Source organism: Lissotriton helveticus, chromosome 11, assembly GCF_964261635.1.
Source record: "Lissotriton helveticus chromosome 11, aLisHel1.1, whole genome shotgun sequence".
In the NCBI taxonomy this organism is placed as follows: Eukaryota; Metazoa; Chordata; class Amphibia; order Caudata; family Salamandridae; genus Lissotriton; species Lissotriton helveticus.
This window is the reverse complement of record NC_136072.1, coordinates 421,075,743-421,098,759: the sequence shown is the minus strand read 5'-3', so window position 1 is coordinate 421,098,759 and position 23,017 is coordinate 421,075,743. Positions and strand designations below refer to the sequence as shown.

The window sequence follows — 23,017 nt, the reverse complement described above, 5'->3', positions numbered from 1 at the left end:
CAGTCCATTGGTCAGTTCGTATAGGATGATTGTCATGAGGCATAAAAGAAGAAACATATTATAGAAAGAGGTGGTACTAATGACGTAATTTGTGGATGGATGCATGGATGTTTGTAAACTGCTCTTTTGCATTGTGGTTTGTGCTGCAGCCCTTTTCTAGGGCTGCAACACAAGCCGCAATGCAAAAGAACATATTTCTGACCGCCTGCATGACGGTTGCATTGTAATTGGGCAGATGTAACCACTGATATGTAGTCAGTCGGACACCTGCCGGATACGATGGCGGTTGGACAATCGTCCGACCTCCATCGTGATGAGGCCCTATCAGGTACATACATCAAAGCTTTTTGTGATCATAAACGGTGCGATTAGCAAAAATTGGCTGTTTGTGATCGCAAAATTAGCTTTTGCGATGCATCAAGGAACAAGGACCTTGCAATTTGAGAATTTGCATTTAATTGCGAGTTCTCAAATTGCAATTGCATTTAAGGAATCGCAAATTGAGATTCCTTAAATGCAATGCATTAAAGTAAATATTTCGCGATTTCCCTAATAGGGGGCGCAAATTACCATGAAGTTGAACTTCATGGTTATTTGCAAGAACTTTGAAAAATGCACTAAAGTGCATTTTTCAAAGTTCCATTTTGCACACACATGCCCTTGGGGCATGTGTGTGTGCAAGATGTACTTGTATGCATATTTCAGAGGTGCAACAGGGTGTCCTTTTGATACCAATTTGCTATTCTCTAATTGAGAATCGCAAATTGAGAATGTCTTCCTAGAGGCCTATAGGAATGAATGGGGAGGTATTCCTTAATTGCGACTCGCAATTTGCGAGTCACAATTAAGGAATGTTTACAAATCGCTATTTCTTAAGCGATTTCTACATGCATAGGCTTTTGCGATTCCTTAATTGCGGTCCTTAAAAAACGCAATTAAGAAATCCCAAAAGCCAACATTGATGCATGTGCCGGTAAGTGACTTTTATTGTGAATTACAAGGTAAAAACAAGACAATCACCAACATGAATAGTTATGTAAATACATTTAGATCTAAACCTAACCTCTTCACACAACATGTGCAGAAAAGGAAGATGCAGCACCTTTCTTCTGTGCTCCAAATCATTTCAGAAAACAAAGCTGAGCCTGATATCCTGGACATTGAGAAATATAGTAGCCTTCTGATGAGGCTTAGCTGAGAGTGTAATGATGGATTTGGTGATTTTGAGCAACAGAAGCCCTGTGTGATGTTTAAATTAAACCCCTTTATGAAAGTGAATGTTAGTGACATTTCTGAAACAATTAGTGTGGTGCTTAACCTTGACTTTGCCACTGTAAAATGAAGATGGTCACTCTTCGATATGACATACCTTTAAAAGCAAGGCAACCTGACATTCATTTTTGGAGTCTTGTTGTTGCTGACAAGTACAAGAACATCCACATAGCTGCGATGAAACTATTTTCCCTGTTTGGCTCCACTTAGCTTTATGAATCAGCCATCTTTGATATGAACTTTGAAAAATCAAAGTTTTGAACACGTCTGACTGATGAACATGTGAATAACTGCATCTGAGTTGCCATTTCAGGCTGTACCCCAAATTACAGGAGATTGGTAGATGCCAGGTAGTGTCAAGTTTCTCACTAATATGGTAGAGATGTTTGTTTTAAGCATCTTTCAGAGTTTTTTTTATTGGTTGCACTGACAAGAACAAAGCAGTATTTACTGACACCAAGATAAAAAGTAGCTGGAGAGAAGAACCTTGAGCATTTTTCAGTTGACCAAGAACAAAGCAATGCTTACTGATACCAAGAGAAATGTATCCGAAGAGAATAATCTTCAACATCTATCAAAGTGTTTATCTTAGTTAAACAAGAACAAAGCAGTGCCTACAGACACCAAGCCAAAGGTGAAGGGAGTGATAAGAATATAAGTGCCAACATGACCGGTGCCATAAAACTTTACTTTAAAATGTAATCTTTTAAAGAATGCAGAGTAGAGGACAGACATAGCACCTCCCTTCAAGCACAAATAGCTGCCTAAGACTAACCTAAAGTTAAGCTCATCTGGACAGTGACAAACAGTGATCTCGTCAGAGCTGCAATAGAAGAGGAATACCCATTTGATTCCACTTGCAATTCAGCAAAGTTTTGCACTGGTCTCACTGCCACAGAATGTGACTTCTAATGACTTCTCATATTGAAGATAAAATTGATTTTCTTACATTTATTTTTAATTTGACCTGCATTATATTTCTAAGGCAGTCATTAAATGAATGTGTTGAAGCACAGTGGCAACAAATCTGACGTCATTTTTATCATTGTTTTTAGCTAGGGCACTTTCAGTATTTGGTTCTGATATAGTATCTGGCTACATGGAAATTAGGCTTAAAGTCAACAAAGCTGGGAAAGGGTTTCTCTGAGAATAATGTGTCAATTGCTTGTCCTTTAGTCGCCCACAATTATTTTCAGCAATAAAAGCAATACAAGCAAACTGTTTTGTGAGGTGGCAAACCACCACAGGCAGCCCTTTTAAGATATGCAAATGCATACCTGGGTCAGTGGAATCGATGCTATCTGAAAGTCTGCCACATGAATGCGGCCCGTATGTAATTTTTAGGTTGCGCATTCGAGACCTCTTGTATATACTTTAGTATATACTTATATGTGATTGTAATTTGTGGGCTCTGGAGATCAGCCCTAGGACTTGTCTGCCTCCGCTTAGTGACTTTTTTTCTGTTCTCTATTTAGCTGTCTTGATAGAAAACGACTAGTAGAGGTCAGTAAAATACCGAATTGCTTTCTGCTTCGGGTCTTTCTTCTTTTTTATTTTTCTGGCAACTGCTTCTATTTAATATTCTTGATAGAAAACAACCAGCAGAGGTCAGTAAAATGCCAGAATCACTTTAGCATTCTCTAGATTCCAGTCCATAGAAATTATCTTCCATGAGCACCTGTACTCAATATTATATTTTTCAAATCTTGTATTTTCAGTGACATGACCACCGAAGGCCCTGATTATATATTAAAAACAGAGCTTTAAATGATACCATTTCCCGATGAAAGGCAATATTTCTCTCCATGTGTTCCCATACAGTTTGCAGTTTGGTGCTTACTTTCCCTCCATGATAACCGACTGTAGATGCTTCAGCACCCAGGTTAATTTGCTGCATAGCTAAATACATTTAATGTCCCAAAGGCGAGACCGATTGCATTGCAAATGCTTGTTCTTTGTGTAGGCCCAAGGCACTGTTGGGCTCTTTAAAATATATATTTCTTGATGCACAGGTTTTTTGTTTGACCAAGGATAAGTATAAAGCAGTGATGAGAGGTTGACTGCTGAAAAAAAAACTGTTTTAACCTTGCTGGGCCTTAGCCCTCTACAAACAAAATGGGCTCACTTAGACAACGAGTTGAATTTTTTGAGGCAGGCAATTCTCACTTCACACTTCCGAACCCCATGGTTCATCTTATGGGCCTGAGACCCCTTTGTACCCAGCCTTTGCCTAATTTCTTGGTACTTGGGCCTCAAATATCATTCTGTGAATTGAGAAGTCATGTGCATGATGAGAAAAGTGCTACGGAGAAGCCAAGAAAGCAACTGCAGAAAAATATGAAGCATACCTTAATTGGAGTGTCTCCAGAAGTAGATAAACTTCTGGGAAGTGCAAAATGTGCTGATGGACACATTATTCACTTTTTTTCCACTTCGTTATGGGCAAGGCGTTGGTTTTGTTGTAGTGTAAGAGATTGCTCATTTCCGCCCTTCCTCTTTTTTTGATTGCTTAAAAAGAGAGCATTGTGGTTCCTGGGAGAAGCCACGCTGCCCTCTGCACAGCCAGACGCAACCCTGCAGGAAAGGTTCTCTGACCAAGAAGCAGACAAGGGCAGAAATCCATCTTCAATGATGTCTGGAACCAGCACTGTGCTGCGCATTGCACTGCTCCTTGCTGTCTGTGCTGCGGTTCTGGTATCAAGTGGTGAGTACTGAGCACTTTCTGGCAGGCACTGGGGATGTCTGTGTGTGGGGGGGTTGGGGGGCATGCAAAATACAAATGAATTGCAGAATTCATTTCTAATTGTAATATATTCCACACTGTTCTACGGACCAAATCATTAGGATTATAGGACATGAATAAAAATCTCTAAAATAATGTAGGACAAGTTGTGTGGGATGGTGAGTGTTCTTGGGAGCCTCTGTAGGATTCTGAATCAACAGTTATTGATTATTTGATTGGCTTGCTACGTGTGACAGTTTTCATTTTAACCTTTTGATCGGAATAACCGAAGGAGTTTATGGACAAGGCATGTTGGCTAGGTTTTCATAATGTCTTCTAAACGGATGGTGTAAGATCTAGTGGGTAAACAATGTGGCCGAGATGGAGAAGGATTGATGTGAGAAAATATGTAGCCTGATGGGAGGTGTACTCGGAGGGTAGAATTTCTGGGTTAACAATAATTTACTCGCATTTGCAAAAATGGCACTGACAAAATAGCTACACATCAAATTAACTCGTAAAAAATTAAGGAAGACAAGTCAAAGTACGTACAGACCAAATACCAGCTTGGTGTGGGGGATACTAGATAGTGTACCTCAAGTAAAGCCTCAAGAGACAGCACACTAAAAGGAGCGCCCAATATCATGCTACTACAGAAAAAGGGATTTGTTTATCCTACAGCAAAATGTGCATGCTGGTGACATTAATATATTTCCCTTTAATGCATTGTTTGGTCATATTTTGTAATCGGTACAATATTGTGTGCACATATGCGAAATGTGACACTGGGGAATGTGAAATAGTTGATTAGCAAGCTTGAAAATCAAGAGTAAGCTCATTCAATTGTGTTTTCTTTTAGACAATGATAACATTTTGGGATTTAAGTTCCCTTTGTAAAATGCTGGCAATGCAGCTGACAGGGTTAAAGTATTTATCAAAGGTTTAATACATGGGATCCTGCAATCCCTGTATAAAAGCATGTCTCTATTTTCCTCATCACAAGCGACTTGCCACTCACCAAGTCGCCTGTAGTAAAAAAATGAGATAGCCGCTCATCTGTAATAACCCAGTAGCGGCTTGTGGAGGGAGTGCCGCGGGGCAGGGAAGGGTGGGGGGTAGTAAACTCTGGCTCACGGCCGACCGGAGTAATGTAAATAAATACATTAATTAAAGCGAATTTCATTGTGTGCTCTGAAACGCCAAATGTGTTTCAGCGCACACAATGACATTTGTTTTATTTATTTATTTATTTACATTGCTCCGGTTGGCCGTGAGCCGGAATTTACTACCCCCCACCATGCCCCTCCCGCACCCCGCCCCACTCCCTCCACGAGCTGCTACTGTAATAACCATTTACCACTGAATACTTTTGTCACAATGCGTGCTGTTAGAACCAGCAGCCGAGGGGAAAGGCATTTCCAGATGAACAGTGATAAGCAGACATTTATTGCAACATGTAATTATAGAAAAGATACACTCTTTTGGCATGTTTTTACCTATTCCAGGATAGTGTATTGTTTTTGTTTAAATCGGACTTGTATTAAACTGATTCTAATATCTTTTTGCAACAAATATAGAGCTTCTTGTTAGTGTATTTAATTGTGCTCTAGAGATTCAGCTTTTTTTATTCATGTTTGCAAACATGCTATCTCTTTAATCTGAAAGAGCAACACACTGATGATTTAAGTGGCTGGAGGAAAAGGTCATGTAGTGCCCATGAATTATAAGGAATAAAATATCTCGCTGCATACATTATAAGATACTGCAAGTCACCTTGGAGTTCCACGGCCTTATGAAGGAACTTGGCTTCGGCCTCATTCCTCTATACCACCACAAAACTCCTCGGTGACCTGCAATATTGTTCCAATGTACCACAGTTGGTACGTTATCTCTGTGACCTGAAGATGACAGGTCCTTATCCCTCTGAGTTGATTGGTCGTTCCATCATTTTAATGCAGATAGGATGAGTAAGACTGAGATGGTTAATAGTAAGACAGGTCTTTAGTACCTGGAAGCAGTTTAATTTCTGATTTCTACTGCATAGTTATTCAAACATTATTATCAAATGGATGAGCTGCCCCAAGTCAGGTCAGAACTCTTTTTTAAAGAAAAAGGATCTCATTTATGAGGCCTTGCGTCAGTTTTGCGCTTCCGATGCCTCACTTTTTATTGACGCATCGGCGGCGTAAAACATGCCTCCTGTTGCGCACTATTTACAAAGTGACGCATCTAAGCAAATGCGTCAATTTGTAAACCCCTGCGCTACATTATACCTGCGTCAGGTATAATGTATGCAGAGGGGGCGTTCCCCCGCAAAAAGCCTCGTAATAGTGACGCAGTGAAATCTATAAGATTTCACTGCGTCACTTTTAGGACGCTGTTGCGTCAAAATCTTGCGCCTGCCTCACAGCAGGCAGAAGACTGACGCAAGCCCTTTCACATGGGGCTTTCCCCATGTGAAAGGACGCATTGCTGGAGTTGCGTCACTTTTGTGACACATTCCAGCAATGCGTCACTTTTGCGCTCACAGATACATCAGAAATACTGACGTATCTGTAACTCCTTGCGCAATGATACGTCATATTGTAAATATGACGCATCATTGGTGTCGCAAGGAGGGCGCAATGAAAAGTGACGCATCGCTGTTTTCACGCAGCGATGCGTCACTTTTCATAAATGAGGCCCAAAGTAATTAGGCACATGCACAACAGCCAGAACATTGTAATTTTTCACATTAGGAACACTCGTGCAATGAAGTACGCTTCTCTGGGTCTGATTCGTGCAGTGATAGTAAGACATATTTTGTCTTGCTATCACTGCACATAGTGGTGGGTGTGATTAGTGGATAATTCTTTGTGGGTGAACCTATCACTGCAGACCATCGACCACCGTTAGGACCTTCTTTGGGATCAGAATTGCTTGGTGTGCTAGTTTCTTTGGGACACGCTTGGCCATGATCCTCACAAAACATTTTGGAGCAGATTTACAAGCTCCTTGTGCCATCGGTGCATCACATTGCGTGAGGCAACGGTGGCGCAGCCTGCTGAGAGATATTTACAAGCACAGGTAAAGTCACCCTGCGTGACTTTACCTGTACTTGTAAATATTGCCCCTTTCCACGTAACACTTTGTGTGTTAGGGGCGTAACATGGGTGTTGCTGTGGGTGTTCCCACGCAACACCCATGTCCAGAGATGCATTTCCAGATTTACGAGAATTCATAGATCTGGACATGCATCAGAATGCTACGCCACCTTAGGGGTGGCGTAGCGAGGTGCAACAAGGAGAAATGCTTTCATTTCTCCTTGTTATTTCCTCTGTCAATGCGTGCTGCATTCTAAGCACACATTGGAAGAGGAAATAACTTCCAATTATTGTTTTTTCTGCAGGAAGGTGCCCCTTCCTGCACAAAAACAATCTCCCCCACGACGCAGGCATCCTTGCACCATGGGGCAAGGGTGCCTGCACCAGCGCATGGCAGAAGTTTGTGTGCCATCTCAGGGGGAAGCACAGAGATGCAACACATTGTTGTAAATATGTTGCATCCCTGTGCTTCAAAACGAACGCAGCACAAGACAGAAAAATGACTTGCGGCACCGTGCTGCGTTACTTTCTTGTAAATCTGCCCCTCTGTCTCTTCCTCTGGATTGGCATTAGAAAAATGTCCACATGCGGACTGGCAGACACATTAAAAAAGAAGGCTGAGAGAGGGCATTGAGACTTCCTTAAAGGGCAGGAGTGAATGATCTAGAAAAACATAACTACTAATTTAAAAGTAGGGCTGGGATAAATGGCATACATTTTTCTAGCATAGTTTTTTCAAAAATGAGGGCTAATACATTAATCAACTTGGGCAGTAAATTAGGGCTAATGCATTAATCGGTCAGTCAGTCAGTCATTAATCAACTTGGGCAATTGTCTAAAAAATAATGGATACCTTAGGTTATGCAAAAAGTATCAGGGGAAAAAATTGGGATACAATAAAGAAAAAACAATATTTGGGATTTACGGAATATTACATTCCCCTAAAACGGGAAACATCCTTTACAACGCAACTTTTACCTCGCAGTGCCTTTACGACGCAACTTTTACAACGCAAACCATTACAACGCATTGCGCTGGGGGGCGCTCTAGGATAGGGAATACGTTTAATTTACTGTCCGAAACCTTCCCTAGTGTCCACGGGGACTGGAGTTGGAATAGTAAATTAAACTATTCACTATCCAGCGCCCCAAAGCGCAATGCGTTGTAAAGGTTTGCGTTCTAAAAACCGCGTTGTAAAGGCATGCGATGTAAAAGCATGCGTTGTAATGTCATACATCCCCCTAAAACAAATCCCCCGAGTCTAACTTGAATTAACACTCAATAATGGAAAAAGTGGCAACTGCTCTTACATGTTAAGTTTCCAATCCGTTTCCCACCAACAGTTAGATATGAGTGGGCCACTGGCTAAGGAATGTGCTTCAAGGGTAATCATTCAGATGCTTTCCATGTGCCTTACGTTATGTGCACCATTTTAGGAGGGGGCTTTTCTGCACCACAAAAACTGCTCTCCTGTCTTCCAGGGCTAGAACGAAGGCTATCAATGACTTGTGTACAGGTTGTTTGTGTTGACTGAACAAAGGAAAAGGACCGTAACTGAGGAGTTTTACCCCAGTTCAAGTGTTTTTGCATCAATCTGCGTATTGAATTGAATTTTTATTTGCATATTAATATGCGAATAATTCATAAAAACAATCCCATCTGTATACATTTATCCACTTTCCAACACATCTGCTTTTAGGCTGTATCACCATACTCCAGTTACAAGCACTAACTATTAGTGTATTTGTGAAAAATGTCTTGCAAGGAGGTGCGATGTGTTCGTTTTACTGCAAGGGTTACTGAAGTGGAAAGTCAAGACTAGTTGAAGCAAAAAGTACTGAGTAATTTATGCAACGGCAATGTACTTGTATCAATCTCAAATAGTGGGGAATATTATCAAGGACAGGCGATACATTATCGCCGCTTTTCTGCCGATAAAGCGGCGATAATGGCCTTGATAATATGCTCTATGAATTCGAATCGAAGCCCATGTTAGATGTGTTCACATCTAACATGTTCACATCTAACATGGGCTTCGATTGGAATTCATAGAGCATATTATCAAGGCCATTATCGCCGCTTTATCGGCAGTTTCCTGCCGATAAAAGCGGCGATAATGTATCGCCTGTCCTTGATAATATGCCCCAGTGTTTTTAAACCGTGTAGCATTCCTGTTTTTGAAAAACACACTTCCCAGGAATAGTGGTCCAATAGCAAGGCCCAAAGACGGATAAGTAGAGAACCCAATCCTGGAGATGTTTAAAGCCAGAACGAGATGGGGCTTTGAAATGGAAAATGCGTCTAAAATACAATCCCTCATTTTCGACTGTGCATTGTGAGAGAAGTCTACCACTAAATATTTCCTTGCCTCAGAATTCTCCTTCTAAAATTAGGATGCTCTGGGGGTTTTCTTGCATTAACGTACTTTTAGAATAGTCTTTTAACCACTTTTTTAAATATTTCTTCAACCGTGCGAAGTTCATGAAGTTGGCCAAGTTATGATCAGCATCCATTTCCTTTCATGAATCGTTTGAATTAGGCAACGCATTTATTAGACACTTCTCTGTTAATCCTAGTGGTTTATTTGGTGCATTTGTTTCCATAGAAAAGTGGGGTAATGTATTGATTATATTGCAATATTGACTGAGAATCTGTGTGTGGTGTTTCTGGATCACCTCATTTTTAAAAACATTCTTCAAATGTTGGCCCCTGCTCTATAGGAGTGAAAAAGAGATAGGTTTAGAAAATAGGCTTCAATGAATTTATGTCTATGGTGACCACTAAGTTTTGAAACAATGTGTAATCCTTCCATTGAAAGAGGATTGTTAGATCTGGGGGTCTCTAGTTGGCAGAGGTAGGCACCACTGTCCCAATAGGGACCCTTGCTTCAACTCAGGGTAAGGATGATACACTCTTTAGATAACCCCTGCTCACCCCCTTGGTAGCTTGGCACGACCAGTCAGGCTTATCAAAGGCAATGTGTAATATATTTGTACCAACACTCACAGTAACACAGTGAAAACACCACAAATGGACTCCACACCGGTTTAGAAAAATAAAGTTATTTAATCTAAACTACACAAGACCAAAATGACATAAATCCGAAATACACAGTTCAAGAATATGGTTTCAAAAGAGTTCTTAAGGTTGCGTTAAAATAATCCACAGTTGCGTCACGTTTTGGCCAACAGTACCTTTGGATGTGACAAAAGTTCCAAGTGAAAGCTGCAGCGTTGAAAAACAAGCGATGCGTCACTCCTGAGACACTGGGGAGGCGATGCAACAACCCCGCTGGATGCAGCGGGCTTGTTGCGGTGACTCCGGTCTGTATGACGAGGGATGCGATACCTTGTGTGGATTCCGGTGTGCAGGTTTCGTAAAAAGCGTCTCGCAAAGGTACGATGCAGCGATCTTCGGGACGGTGACAATCTCAGGCGCAGTGTCGATCTTCTCCTCTAGCGGCCCCTCGATGTGATGGCTCTGCGACGACTCTCGCAGCAACGTGATGCGGTCCGCAAGCAGGCGGTGTGACGATCTCACCCTGTGACGACAGACTCTGCGACGATACTCGCAGCGATGGTACTTTTCCCGCATCGGAGCGATGCGTTCCGCAAGAGAAGGATGCGTCAGTTCCTGTAGCGGCAATAGGCGCTGCGACGATCTCGATATTCGTGGCGGCGGGAATTTCCTCGTTCTGACGGGGCTGGGCTCCGCAAGCGAGCAATGCGTGAAACTTGGTAGAAAGACTCATTTTCTTCTTGTCCAGCATCCCAAACAACAGGTACTACTTCCAGAGGCCCTGTGACTGGGTCAAGCACTCTAGGAAGGACAGAACTCTCTCAATAGAGCTCAGGGAGCGAAGCTGGGGGTGAAGTCCTTTTGTTCCTGGGACTTCTTAACAGGGAGCCAGCTCAACTCAGGCCCTTGGAGATCTCTTCAAGCAAGGGAACACAGCACAAAGCAAAGTCCTTCTCCTCTCCTTGGCAACAAAGCAACTGCAGGTCAGCCCACAAACACACAGCAGGACAGTCCTTCCTCTTCAGTCTTCCAGCTTTCTCTTTCGCAGAGGTTCCTTCTGGATTCCAGGATGATCTAATTTTCTGTAGTCTGGGGTCCTGTACTTATACCCCTAAAAGTATTTGTTCCCTTTGTGCAGGAGGGCTCTGAGCCCGGTCTGAACCAGTTCTGGGTGTTCCTTGAGCACCTTGTTTTCTTGGCTTCTCCTTTCCTTTCAGAGAGAGGGGCAGGGTCGTCAGCCGCCCAGCAGGAGGTGGAGCCAGTATTTTGGAAGGCAGGCACACCCCTATTCAGGCCCAGGTGCTATCCCCTCCCACCACTCTAGATGCAGATGGAGTTATTCAGCCCAGGGATGACCCACTCAGCCTCTGGGAGCCACCCAGCCCCTGCCACTCACAAACCAGACAGTCAATTCACAAACAGGCCAAGACACACAGAAAGGTCAGACAAGAGAACAGCCACTTTCTAAAAGTGCAGTTCTCAAACACAGGATTTAAAAAACAACTTTCCTAAAAGATGTGTTATTAAATTCTGAGTTCAGGGATACCAGACTTTTATGTCCTAGCTTGCTCCTATAGGAAGGTATGCAGGTAACCACTGTAGCCAGCATTCCCCATGATAGCCTCTGGGCAAGATAGCCTTACAACAGTGAAAAACGAAAATGGCTGTAATTCACTACCAGCGCATGTCACCTGCACTTGTACATGCTCTACCTTTCACATACATTTCACCCTGCCCAAGGGGGTACTTTGGGCCTTCCATAGAGGTGACCAATGTGTACAGAAAGGGAAGGGTTAGGCCTGGTCAGTGGGGACACTGGCCAGGTTGACATGGCAGTTCACAGACTACACACCGGCACTGCGGTGGCATGCCTTAGACACCAATTTAGGGCTACTCATGTGGGTGGCACAATCAGTGCTGCAGGCCCACTAGTAGCATTTGTATCACCAGCCCTGGCACACTCAGTGCACTTTACTAGGGACTTCTTGGTGATACAAATATGCCAATCATGGATAACCAATTACAATAACAATTTACGCAGGGAGCACTTGCACTTTGACACTGATCAGCAGTGGCAAAGGGCCCAAAGCATCTAAACCAGCAAAAACTAAATCCAGCACATCATCAAAAATAAAATACAGGAGGTAGAGGCAATAGACAGGGAAACCACTCCAAATATGCCAGGTCTAACAAGGATATTTATCAATCAAATTTTTAAATGAAAGCTCTATCTGAGTGTCACATGGTCCTATTGCCCACGAGATCTAGTCCACATGCTTTCCATCATCCTGCTTAGAAAATAGACTTGTGATGCCCTTGCAGAATTTGTCACAAAAAGTATGGAAATGTTCTTTTGAGCTATGATCTTTTTCTTTCACAGATATTGGCAAGGAAACCACCTGCTGTAAACAAGTCAACACATCCAAGAAGGATTCAAGCATGATTGTGAAATATGAAATACAAAAAGAAGCCCTTCCTTGTGTCAATGCCATCATGTAAGTTTTGATTTGGTATGATTTCTTTTTTTTAATGGATAATCAAAGCAACTCCCACCTGACATCCTATGAAAATGGCAGATCATGAATTCACTGTGAATGATGGGTCAACCTGGCGCTCACAGAATCTCATTTTGTCTGGCAATGACCTCCAGCTTAATTGATTTTGTCCGAAAAGGTTTAACAAAACGGAGTTCCTGCTTTTACTGATATCAGCACATATTCCTAGACAATCTTGGGCTTCTGCATTCACTAATATAAAAGGGCATGCACAGATACACCTAGCCCCTAACATCTTTTTTCTCCAAAGAGATGTTCCTTGTTGAATTTTGTTTGACGTGTTTAACATAATTTTTTTTTTCTTTTCAGATTTACCTTGCAAGACGGAACATCTAGGTGCTTGAATGCCACAGCTAAATGGGTGACTCGCAAGATGAAGGAACTTGAGTGAGTAATACAGCTAAGAGATTCATTTACAATAGTATGTTTAAAGGATCTAGCAGTGTATTATGATAGTTTCTCAGATGCATCATAACTCTAGTGGCCTCTCGCGACAGATTAATACTCCTTGATAATGTACATATCGATTTCCAAGGTAGGTTGATGTGGAATTTAAGATTAGAAGTACAATAGAGTAGGAAAGTATAGCAAACCTGCATTTACCTACTGTAACAATATATTGGTAGTTAATATTCTTGAATCAATATTTTGTAGACCAATATTTTTACTTCAATATTTTGACATACAACCCAATGATGTGACATCAGATTATAAAATCGATATGTCCACTTCGAGACATAATTAGATGAGGTTGTCGGTTCTAGACAGGGGTATGGCCCATGATGACACATGATACAGTAGGTTGGCCGAACGGAGGAGGTATGTTTGAAATAGGAAAGGGTAGTCTTAAGAATGGGGGAAACTCTTGTTATGGAGCATGGCACATGATGACAATGTGTCACAGAAAGGAACTGTGTGAAACAATGATATCATTTATTATGTGAACATGATCCAGGATGATCTTGTGTCAGTTGGAAGGTTGTTACCTAAAACAGGGTGTGAGTTACGTAAGAGATATTGCAAAAGCGGGAAAAGTGTTTTATAACAAGGTGTGGCCATTAGGTAGTTTTATTGAAGCTGGAGGTTTTTAACTGGGAAAGCAGGTTTGCTTATTGTGTGAAACTATCCATGTTGAGATATGGATTAATCTTAGTGTGTCTGAAATGAAGAGGGTGCAGACCAGAGATTTGCTCATCCAGAGCACTATGTTGTCTCAGAAACTGTCAAAGCCCAAATAGAAAAAGTGACTAAGGAATTGGCAGGCCACCTGACATGGACAAGCCCAGATTAAGCAGTAAGGTAAAAAAAAAAGATATGTGGGTGGTATAGGATCATGCCCTTGCAATTAGTGTGAATTTGAAGTGTGAAATTTTGTTAAGCTCTTTACTTCTGAAGGGGTTGAAACCAGTAAGACAGAAGTAAATGCTCAACAAGGTACTTCAATGTTGAAGAGGGCAGGCATTATTTAAGTGCAATAGAGTAAGTTTGTTAGACCTTTTATTTCGCCTGGAAACTGTAACCACAACATGAGCATACCCCTAAAATAAAGTAAATAGCAGTAGTGGGTTGTTTTGATTCAAAAGTGTCAGCAACAAACATTGGCCGTGGCTGAGTAGGAGGATACTTTATAGCTTTGTGATAATGGCTTGTTCAATAATAATTCATAGCCTTTTATTAAGATTATGGAGTGATATCTTAAATGTATGATGTGACTAATTGTGGTCTAGTCTCCTGCAACTATCCTCTGCTTTTAGCAACAGGAGAGGTCTTTATTAGGTTTGCTTCCCAGTGCACATGCCCCATAGTAATATTGCACATGCTCTTTTGCATCAGAGCTTGACTACTGCAATGAGCATATCTCTTCAGTTGAATACATGTACATGTCATTGTTCTGTAGGAAAAACAAGTGACAAATTTCTTCTTTCACGTGATTTCACAGCAGGATAAAGAGCAGCGCAATCAAGCCAAATCGCCGTTGAGAACTGTTGCAAAGAAGTCTCCAGATGGAGGACACATCCCTGGATTTCAAAGTGGTGTTGCAATGGGACTTTATGCCACTGGGTGCCATCCCTCCACTAAGCCACGATGAACTGATTAAAATTTTCACTGAAAGTCCATTGCAGTCACCAGGCAAGAGTCACTAAGGCTGTATCCTCAATTATAAGGCTTCATTAATATCAGGGGCATCAAAGCAACACCGTTCTTTTTCTGCATTCAATGTGAAGAAATCTATAGCTGTATTAAATGAATGTGAAACTCTAGGGAGGTATATTCTAGAGCCAGTCAAATGAAAAATATTGTATACCATCACATAATATTATATGCACGATGTATAGATTCACCATATTTCTTTGGCAATTGCATTGACACACCATTCAATTCAATGACACATCAATAGCATTAACATTGGTATCATGTTGTGCAGTGTGTCAAACACCCACCATTAACAGAGGAACTTTGAAAAACAATATGCCAGAGCCACAGCATCACCATAAGCACAAACCTAATTACCATGTTTAGAATCCTGCATTCTGTGACAATGCTGGACACTAATATCGAAAAGAAACAGAACAGTAGCATGATGCACCAAATACAGAGTCTGGACATTGGAAAATCAGCACTTAATAAGCCAGACGCACAGCATTATTATATAAGAACTTCATAGGACTGTCTAGAGTGAATCGTGACACCATGAGTAACTAACTTTCTTAGTGTATCAACTCCACATAATAGTAACGCATCATTGTGGTGGACCAAATCCACACTGTTGGTGCACAACTCCATGCTAGTGTAGTGTTTATTGTATCAAAGCACACAATTATTGGGTGCACGCCTTTATCATAGGAATCCTTTATTGTAGCATTCCAAATCCCTATATCTGCTGTAAAAAAGGTTCTCAATTGGGTGACATATACACATCGTTCACATATCTATCAGGGTCGAAGGGCACAATTTCTATAATATTTAAAATACACACACATAACAGGTGTAGTACAGCACTTAGGTAATGATTTGCAATAAAGTTTCATCCTTGCGTGCGGGTGTAGATTTACTACTGCATGAGATCCACTAACATTTACAGGGATCTGCATCAAATGTTGTAAGAGGAACAGGTTTCGATACAATTTCCTGGGAAGGTCATGTATCCTTTCCATTGGATCCTATTCCCGCTGTTCGTAGTTCTCCATAACGCAGAACTCTACACAGGGAAAATAGGATCCCCTCTGCAAGCACTATCTTATTTCTCTGTAGGGAATATATTTGTCTCCTTTGGAAACTCATCCTCCACAACCACCTCAGCAGTACTGGGGTTTATACCTTTCCCTCCCAAGCATGGCAAGGAATTTAAGCCAGATCTTGGAGTAAACATCTAACATTTCCACTGGAGGAGAGGAACTTGTGACTGCACACAAATGTATGTTTGTGGGTGCGCCCAAACTTTCAAGGCTCTTGAACACTCATTTCCCCATGCCCTTGAGTTGGGCACATGTAAATTGGTCTATGTCAACAAAGAATCCCTTAGTGAATTCCAGGCATGTGAAAAAGGTACACTTTCAACCAAATGTACCTTCGTGATAGGGCTTCAACAACATTTTATGAAAAATCTGCATTATTATCATTGACAGGGTGTTTTTAAAAAGTTGAGGGTTCAAAATATCTCTCTCAAGATCCCTTTAAAAAAATAACTTTTGTAGATAGCTGCTTAAAGTAACCCATTGAAGATAGTCCTACAAGGTGCAGTGTTCATAGGGAACGGAATGACATGCCCTCCAATGGTAGTGACAACTTTTAGACCGCAAAACGTCATCTCTTTAAATCCTACATTGTGTTGTCATCTGCCATAATGGGGGATAGGAAATGTTCTCTTTGAAAAACTACTCACACATCCATAAATGAGGCCTGCTCTGATCTGGCTATTTTCAGGAATCCTCTATAATGAAGTCATATTGTGCTATTTATCCCATCAAGTGTGACATATATATTTATTTCTGTAATGTGTTATATTGTAAGCACTTGCCTAATATTATTTACACCTCAGAAATGTTAATTATTAATATTTGTATTTTTATACATCTAATTTATTATTTAAAATAAAGGTTTATGCAAATATGTTGTCAACTGTGTGTTTTGCAAAGAAATGCGGATAATCATAAACATGTCTATTTTATTTCAAAACTGCGAACTTTTTCATTATGTTATTGTTGGCGATCCTTATCAAACACCTTAGGCTGGAAACTGGGCCCTGAGGAACTCAATAAAGGCCCAATTATAAAAAGATTAAAACTTGGCCAACATGTGATAAGTAGAGTGTCTTTGAATGTCTGCATTGATAAGAAACAGTACACAAATATAATACACTATATTGTTAGTTCAGGCTGAGTTTTAAACTCTTTTGAGGGCAATATTGTCCAAAAGGGTCTCTTACACACTCATAAAATGGATGCCAAACAGAAAATCACAGAATGCAGCGCATCTTCCTTCCAGCTCACACCACAGCATACACACACACAAACACATCAACACCAAACAATCAATGTTGAAAGGTACTGAGTAGCAAATTCCCTTCTAAAGAGACTGTGAAACCTGATTGGCTACTGAGAAGTGCAGGAAATCTATAAGAGAAAGTTATGGCTTGGCAGATAGGATCTTGGGGTCTTGACATCCAAAACGGCCTCCTGGTTGAATCGCTCTTGGAAAGGAGCCACTTCCCTTGGAAGCGATGTAGAGGACACCTTTCAATCTTGACATATGATGTTTACAAAGAGGGAATGTGGAGTTAGCAGAGTAGATGAAAGACATGAAAATGGGTCACAATTATAGAAAAGGCAGCAGGTAAGCAAAACATTTTTAAAATGTATTATATTGTTTAGTGTAGCAGGTGAAAGGTCAGAACAGCATCAGAGCATTTTGTATAGAACAATTACCCGTGAAGGTTAATGAAACACGGAACAGGAGTTATAGGCAACTAGACCCAATTAAAAAAGATACAATAATAATTGAAGCCACACAATAAATCAGACACGTTATACAAAATTACAGTAGGGTATTGCATATGTAGAATCAAATAAAGTTGTATGCAAATGGAACTATGTAGCAGGTAGAGGGGAATCAGTTTGCTGGGATATTACAAAAGGGGAAGGTTAAGGGAGCTAAGATAGAAGCTAGTATCAGGAAAATATCTTGTCATTTGAGTCCACAGAGAATGTAAATTCCTCGCCTAAGGCCTGCCCACAACCACCTCATTGAGCGGGACTAATCTAAGACTACCGCCTCACATATCAGCTGCCCACGACGAAAACATTTGGAACCTTGCTTTTGTTTCTGTCTATGACGATGAGTGCAACGATACGTGTTGATCTGTTTATCCCTGCACCTTAATCTTTTTGTTTGCTCAACAATGTATACCGTGTAAAGCGCTCTGATACCCTCACGGTTCATGTTCGCGCTCTATAAAACACAAAAATAAACAGAAAATATATTAAAAAATCTAATTAACACGTAGGAGAAAAGTAGAGCTTAGGGAACAGGAGATAAGAAATTATGTTTTTTTCCCAGTTTCCTTTAAAAACATGGAAGCGATGGTGAAAATAGTGCAAGGGTCTCATATATGAACGGGTTTAGCATTCGTAAACTCTTTGAATCAGTAAGTTAGAGGGCGTTTTGTATTTACTAAACATATTTAGCTGTACAGCCAGTCATTCAAAGAAAAGTCTATTTAGAATTTAAAATATCAAAGCCAAGAATCATATCTCAAATACTACAATTTAAAAAAGAAAAAGCATAATATCTGAATACCCCTTTATACTCATGTAATTAAAAAGGTATGACAAAATAGTCAGAATGCCTATTTAAAAAAGTCAGTTTTTAGCTGTCTTACCTATCGTTAAATGAAGAAATGCGTTTTTAATTTATTTATGCAGGATTGACACATCTGGAGTATCTCATTTAAAACCAAGATAAAACCTGTAATGTTTAAGCTTCCCGATTATATTTATACCATTTCTTTTCCTAATATAACTGCTATAATACTTCAAATAAACACCTAATTCCTTTTATTTACCTGAGCATGACTTTTTAACTACAGTCATAAACTTTCCAATAGCAATTGCAAAATCCAGGTAGCACATATCAGTGAGAAGCTCATCAGCCTGTACTCGATTCGTAATTCTGAATTAAAAAAATTGTAGACGTAAAATCCATTTCCGCAACTGCAGCCCCTTTAAGCAATCCACTAACATGTGCAAAATGTACAGAGCTTGCATACACAGTTCCCATCAGGTTGGATTATTTCCATTTTTGTTTTCACATTTGTATAGTAAGGATTGACAACAGTTCTTATTCTTAATAATTCTCACCCAACCCAGTGGTTTGGTAAGATATACAGATAAGAAAACCAGACTCCCTTCTGTCAGGAATTTGACATAAATTGCAATGATTTTTTCCCATTCAGATACTGCTAATCTTTTTCCTGCAATAGTTCACTCCCTAATGACCTCAGCTTGCCCTCAGAGACTTTTATGTGAAGGGTCTGATGGCTTAACCACACCTTCATATCCCTACAAACTGGCATCAGATTCTTTCTGACCCCTTTGACCCATTTTCATTCACTTTGCTGGATCTTGTTTTTGCACCAAAGTGAGACTTTCTGTTTATCTCCCTGGCCCAGTCATTTCTAGAATCCGATTATAGCCACTTGGGCAATATGTTCCAAAGGGTCAAACCCACCTCTAGTCTAAAGGCCTGTATCATGGAGGAACCTGGTAGGGACATTAAGGTCTTGTTACATTTCCCTTCCTCTGAATCCCACCCGCTTTTACCACTGATGTAGAGTAATTCGGCTTCGTATTGTAGTTGTGGCTGTATCATGTCCAAGAAAGCTTTCAAGATTGGTCTATGCAACATATCCACAATGCGATGGACCAGAGGGCAAAGCAGTGGTCGACTGTGGAGTGACCCTCCTTAAAGCCACCATGCTCTGGGAGAACTATTGATTTTAATTTGACCCAGTCCTTCAATATTTAAAAACGAGTTTTGTGAAAAAAAATTTCACCCACATCTAAAAGGTTAATAAGCCTGTAGTTTTTGGGTATCTTTTATCTCCTCTCTTATGGATGGGTCTTGTTATAGCACCTCTCCAATTGTCTGGATATTGCCCTGTATCTAGTATGAAGGCGAACAACTGAGATAAAAGGTCTGGGAGATTAGTAGGGCCTGCATGTCTGGGTATTGCCATGTGTCTAGTATGAAGGCCAACAACTGAGATAAAAGGTCTGGTAGATTATTATGGCCTGCTGCATGGGTCAGATTTCAGCTTGATATGATACATTTTATATTCTGGACTGTGAATTGCACTCTGATGTCATTCTCCATCCATACCCAGTGGGCTCAACTTCTTTCCGCTGTCTCCTGCCTTTTACCATAAATTCCCTCCAAGTACTCCTCCCAAGTAAATTCCTCCACCACACAGTTCATTGCACCTTGAGTTTTGCCTAAGCCTTCCTGTATTAGCTTCCAGAACCTTCTTACATTTTTTGTTTATATTTCTTCCAGTAAATTTCCCAAGCATTTCTCTTGAATTTTTTTTTTTTTTTTAGCGACCAACATCCAGTGGTAACCCATTCACATAAAAAAGGATTCTTCCCTATTGTGAATGCTAAAACAAGTTTGTTGGGAGTAGGCAGTGCTTCATGGGACTACTTCCAATTCTCAAACAAATAGGAAAAAATTAAACATTTCTTTATAATTGCAGCACTGATTCCTTTAATGAAAATGTGCTGCATTTAGAAAATGTTGCTCTATTTAAAAGTTATCACAAACTTGTTAGTCTGCTGACCCAGCAGGCCACCAGGCATGGCCGGCACGGGTAACAATGGCAGGGTGGGCTGGAGCATGGGGTAGTCAACAGACAACGGGATAGGGAAAGTAAAAAAAAAAACTCTTACCTTGCACTCGCCGCAATGCCAAGTCGGCGATGCCACGAGTACAAGGTAAACGGTTTTATTTATTTTACTTTCCCTATCCCGTCATCTGTTGACTTCCCCCCTACTCCGCCCTCTCCCCACCCTACCGCTGTAACCAGTGCTGACCGTGCATGCAGGCCACCATCCCTGTTAGGTCCTCTATTTAAAGTGTACAACAATTTGCGACCTACCTCATTAATATTGAAGAGGTAGGTCAGTTTACGACCCACTCCAATTCCTTCTTTTCTAAACTGATCTGTTTATACATAGGTTAGTTTACAAAATCATTTTTTTGAAAAGTCGGTACACAAATTGGAACTGCTTTTTGTGACCACATTAGTAGTACATAAGGCCCCAACATCCATAATCTGTATGTACAACTAAACAAAGATTAGTTGAGAGTGAGTTGTTAGTTCAGATCAGGGTTACCAAAAGACAAAGAACTGACCTGCAAAGGCAGTTACATGATCATCCACCAGATATCTGTCAAGGAGCAATTGAAAGAATTGGTGCCTTCAATAACATTAGATTTGCTGCCAAGAACTCTTACTCTATTCAGCCATGCTTGTACAGGATTATTTGAAGAAGGAAGAAGGATGATTAGATTCTATGTTTGACTGGATTAAGTTTTAAGTGATCTTAGATTATCCAGGGCTCCACCTTTGCTTATGCTTCTGCAAGGCGCCTAATATTCTCCAGGGTCGGGACTTTCTTTTAGAGTTTAGTGGCATAGGCACAGTTGTTGCTTGGATATTAATTTACCTTAAACAAATGAAAAGATAAGAGGTGTTTGACAAAACAGGAACAAGTTGGTTTAATTAAATGCAGCGGCATGAGAGTAGCGACATAGTGCATCTCAAGAAAGTTTCTCGCTGTACAAAGTTTCGGCTGAAAATATATACATCTAGTGAGGTAAAATAAACCATTCTGCATTCTTAGAAAAGCCTCTTAGTCTTAAATAACACACTTAGTCATCTGATAAGGGGACACAGATGGCTCTCGGCCTTGGTGAGAGCTAGTAGGGGTGATTGTGTATGTCCAGATGTCTGCTGTGGAGTGCGCATGATCACTACTGGTGTGCATGTTGTGTCCTGATTGGCTGGGTGTTTCTATATATATATTTGGCATCATGGTTTGTGTTATTTTTGGGGAATGCACACCCCCGGCCAAATATGTTTTATTGGGGCCAGTTTCCTCTGACCAGTTTATGGTACAACTGTCTATCTGTGGGATTGTTTAGGGTTTTCCCTGGGTGAGTGTTTGTCTTTGGACTAAGTGAGACTCCACCTATGACCCATCACTCTATGAGCATTGGTTGGGGTCGAAGGCCTGTCTGACCACGTATCTCTGACTCAGGGTTGATGGGGAGGTCACCTTGGTTGAATCCAACAGCAATGATATGAGTTTGTTAGAACTTCTACAAATAATGTGGCGGTCATTGAACTAATTTTCACTGACATTCTCAACATTGTGTGTACAGTTGTCAAAGGGTACATTGATATTGTCTTTACTGATATTGACATTGCTGTGCATGCCTAGATCATGGTGTACATGAACATTGTTTCTACTGGTATCAACAGTGTTGTGCAGGCAGAAATTATGGCATAAATTGACATTGCACTTATAGGTATTGACATTGTCATGCAGGCATACATTGAAATTTCATTTATTGTATTGCTATTGTTGGGCCTACAGATATCATGGTATACATTGACATTGTATTCCCCATACCTGCACACTAATGGTAAAATATACTGTAACTTTGCTGGAGACTACCACAGGTTCTAGATATTGATTAAAGGGAGGTTGTTCTACTAGAGATACCTATGGGACACCTTGCCAGAGAGTAACCATGTCAGAGAGGGATTTGGCTATTTTTACTTTTTTAGATGTTTTTGAGAAGTAAGATATAAAGCAATCCAGTATATTTTCCTGAACAGTCCTTTAGAATTTCAGAAGCATTTTGTGACTGACAGTGCCAAACGCTGCTAAGACAGGAAAGAGAGGGAGCAGGCAAGAGTAATTATTGTGCAATAGTTAAAGAGTACCATCAATAAATGTCAAGGTAGAGATTCCAGTATCGTGCTAGACCTGAAACATTGTGGATGTTGTTTTGATGGTTATTATAATAATAAACTCCATGTTGACTATTAACACAGTTATCAAGCATTTTAGCCAGAGGAAGAGAAACTGGTACTGGGCTGTATTATTGAAATCCCAAATCTCTGGTGTTGATCATTTAAGAAGGTGATACTTGTTTGATTTAGAGGCAGTCTCCTACAAAATCCATGAAGAGGAATTGACAAAGTCAATAGGTCTGGCTATTTTCTTAGTGCAAGTATTTCTATGTTTACTCTTACATTTGTGCTTGTATGGTAAAGTAGCTGGAGACGTGGATGAACACGT

The 23,017-nt window shown here is 40.6% G+C and overlaps 1 protein-coding gene across 2 annotated transcripts; it reads left to right on the top strand.

The window, feature by feature from the left end:
- Window positions 1–3,811: 3,811 nt before the first annotated feature.
- LOC144791252 (uncharacterized) lies at window positions 3,812–16,760 on the top strand. Of its 2 annotated transcripts, none has more exons than XM_078665903.1 (4): window positions 3,812–3,976; window positions 12,476–12,590; window positions 12,960–13,037; window positions 14,590–16,760. In XM_078665903.1, exons 1-4 carry the CDS (start codon window positions 3,901–3,903, stop codon window positions 14,627–14,629), a joined length of 309 nt encoding a protein of 102 aa, XP_078522029.1. In that variant the 5' UTR covers window positions 3,812–3,900; the 3' UTR covers window positions 14,630–16,760. The 2 variants fall into 2 exon arrangements, with proteins under 2 accessions (XP_078522029.1, XP_078522030.1); XM_078665904.1 differs by having other exon boundaries at window positions 3,826–3,976; window positions 14,593–16,760.
- The last annotated feature ends 6,257 nt before the right edge of the window (window positions 16,761–23,017 follow it).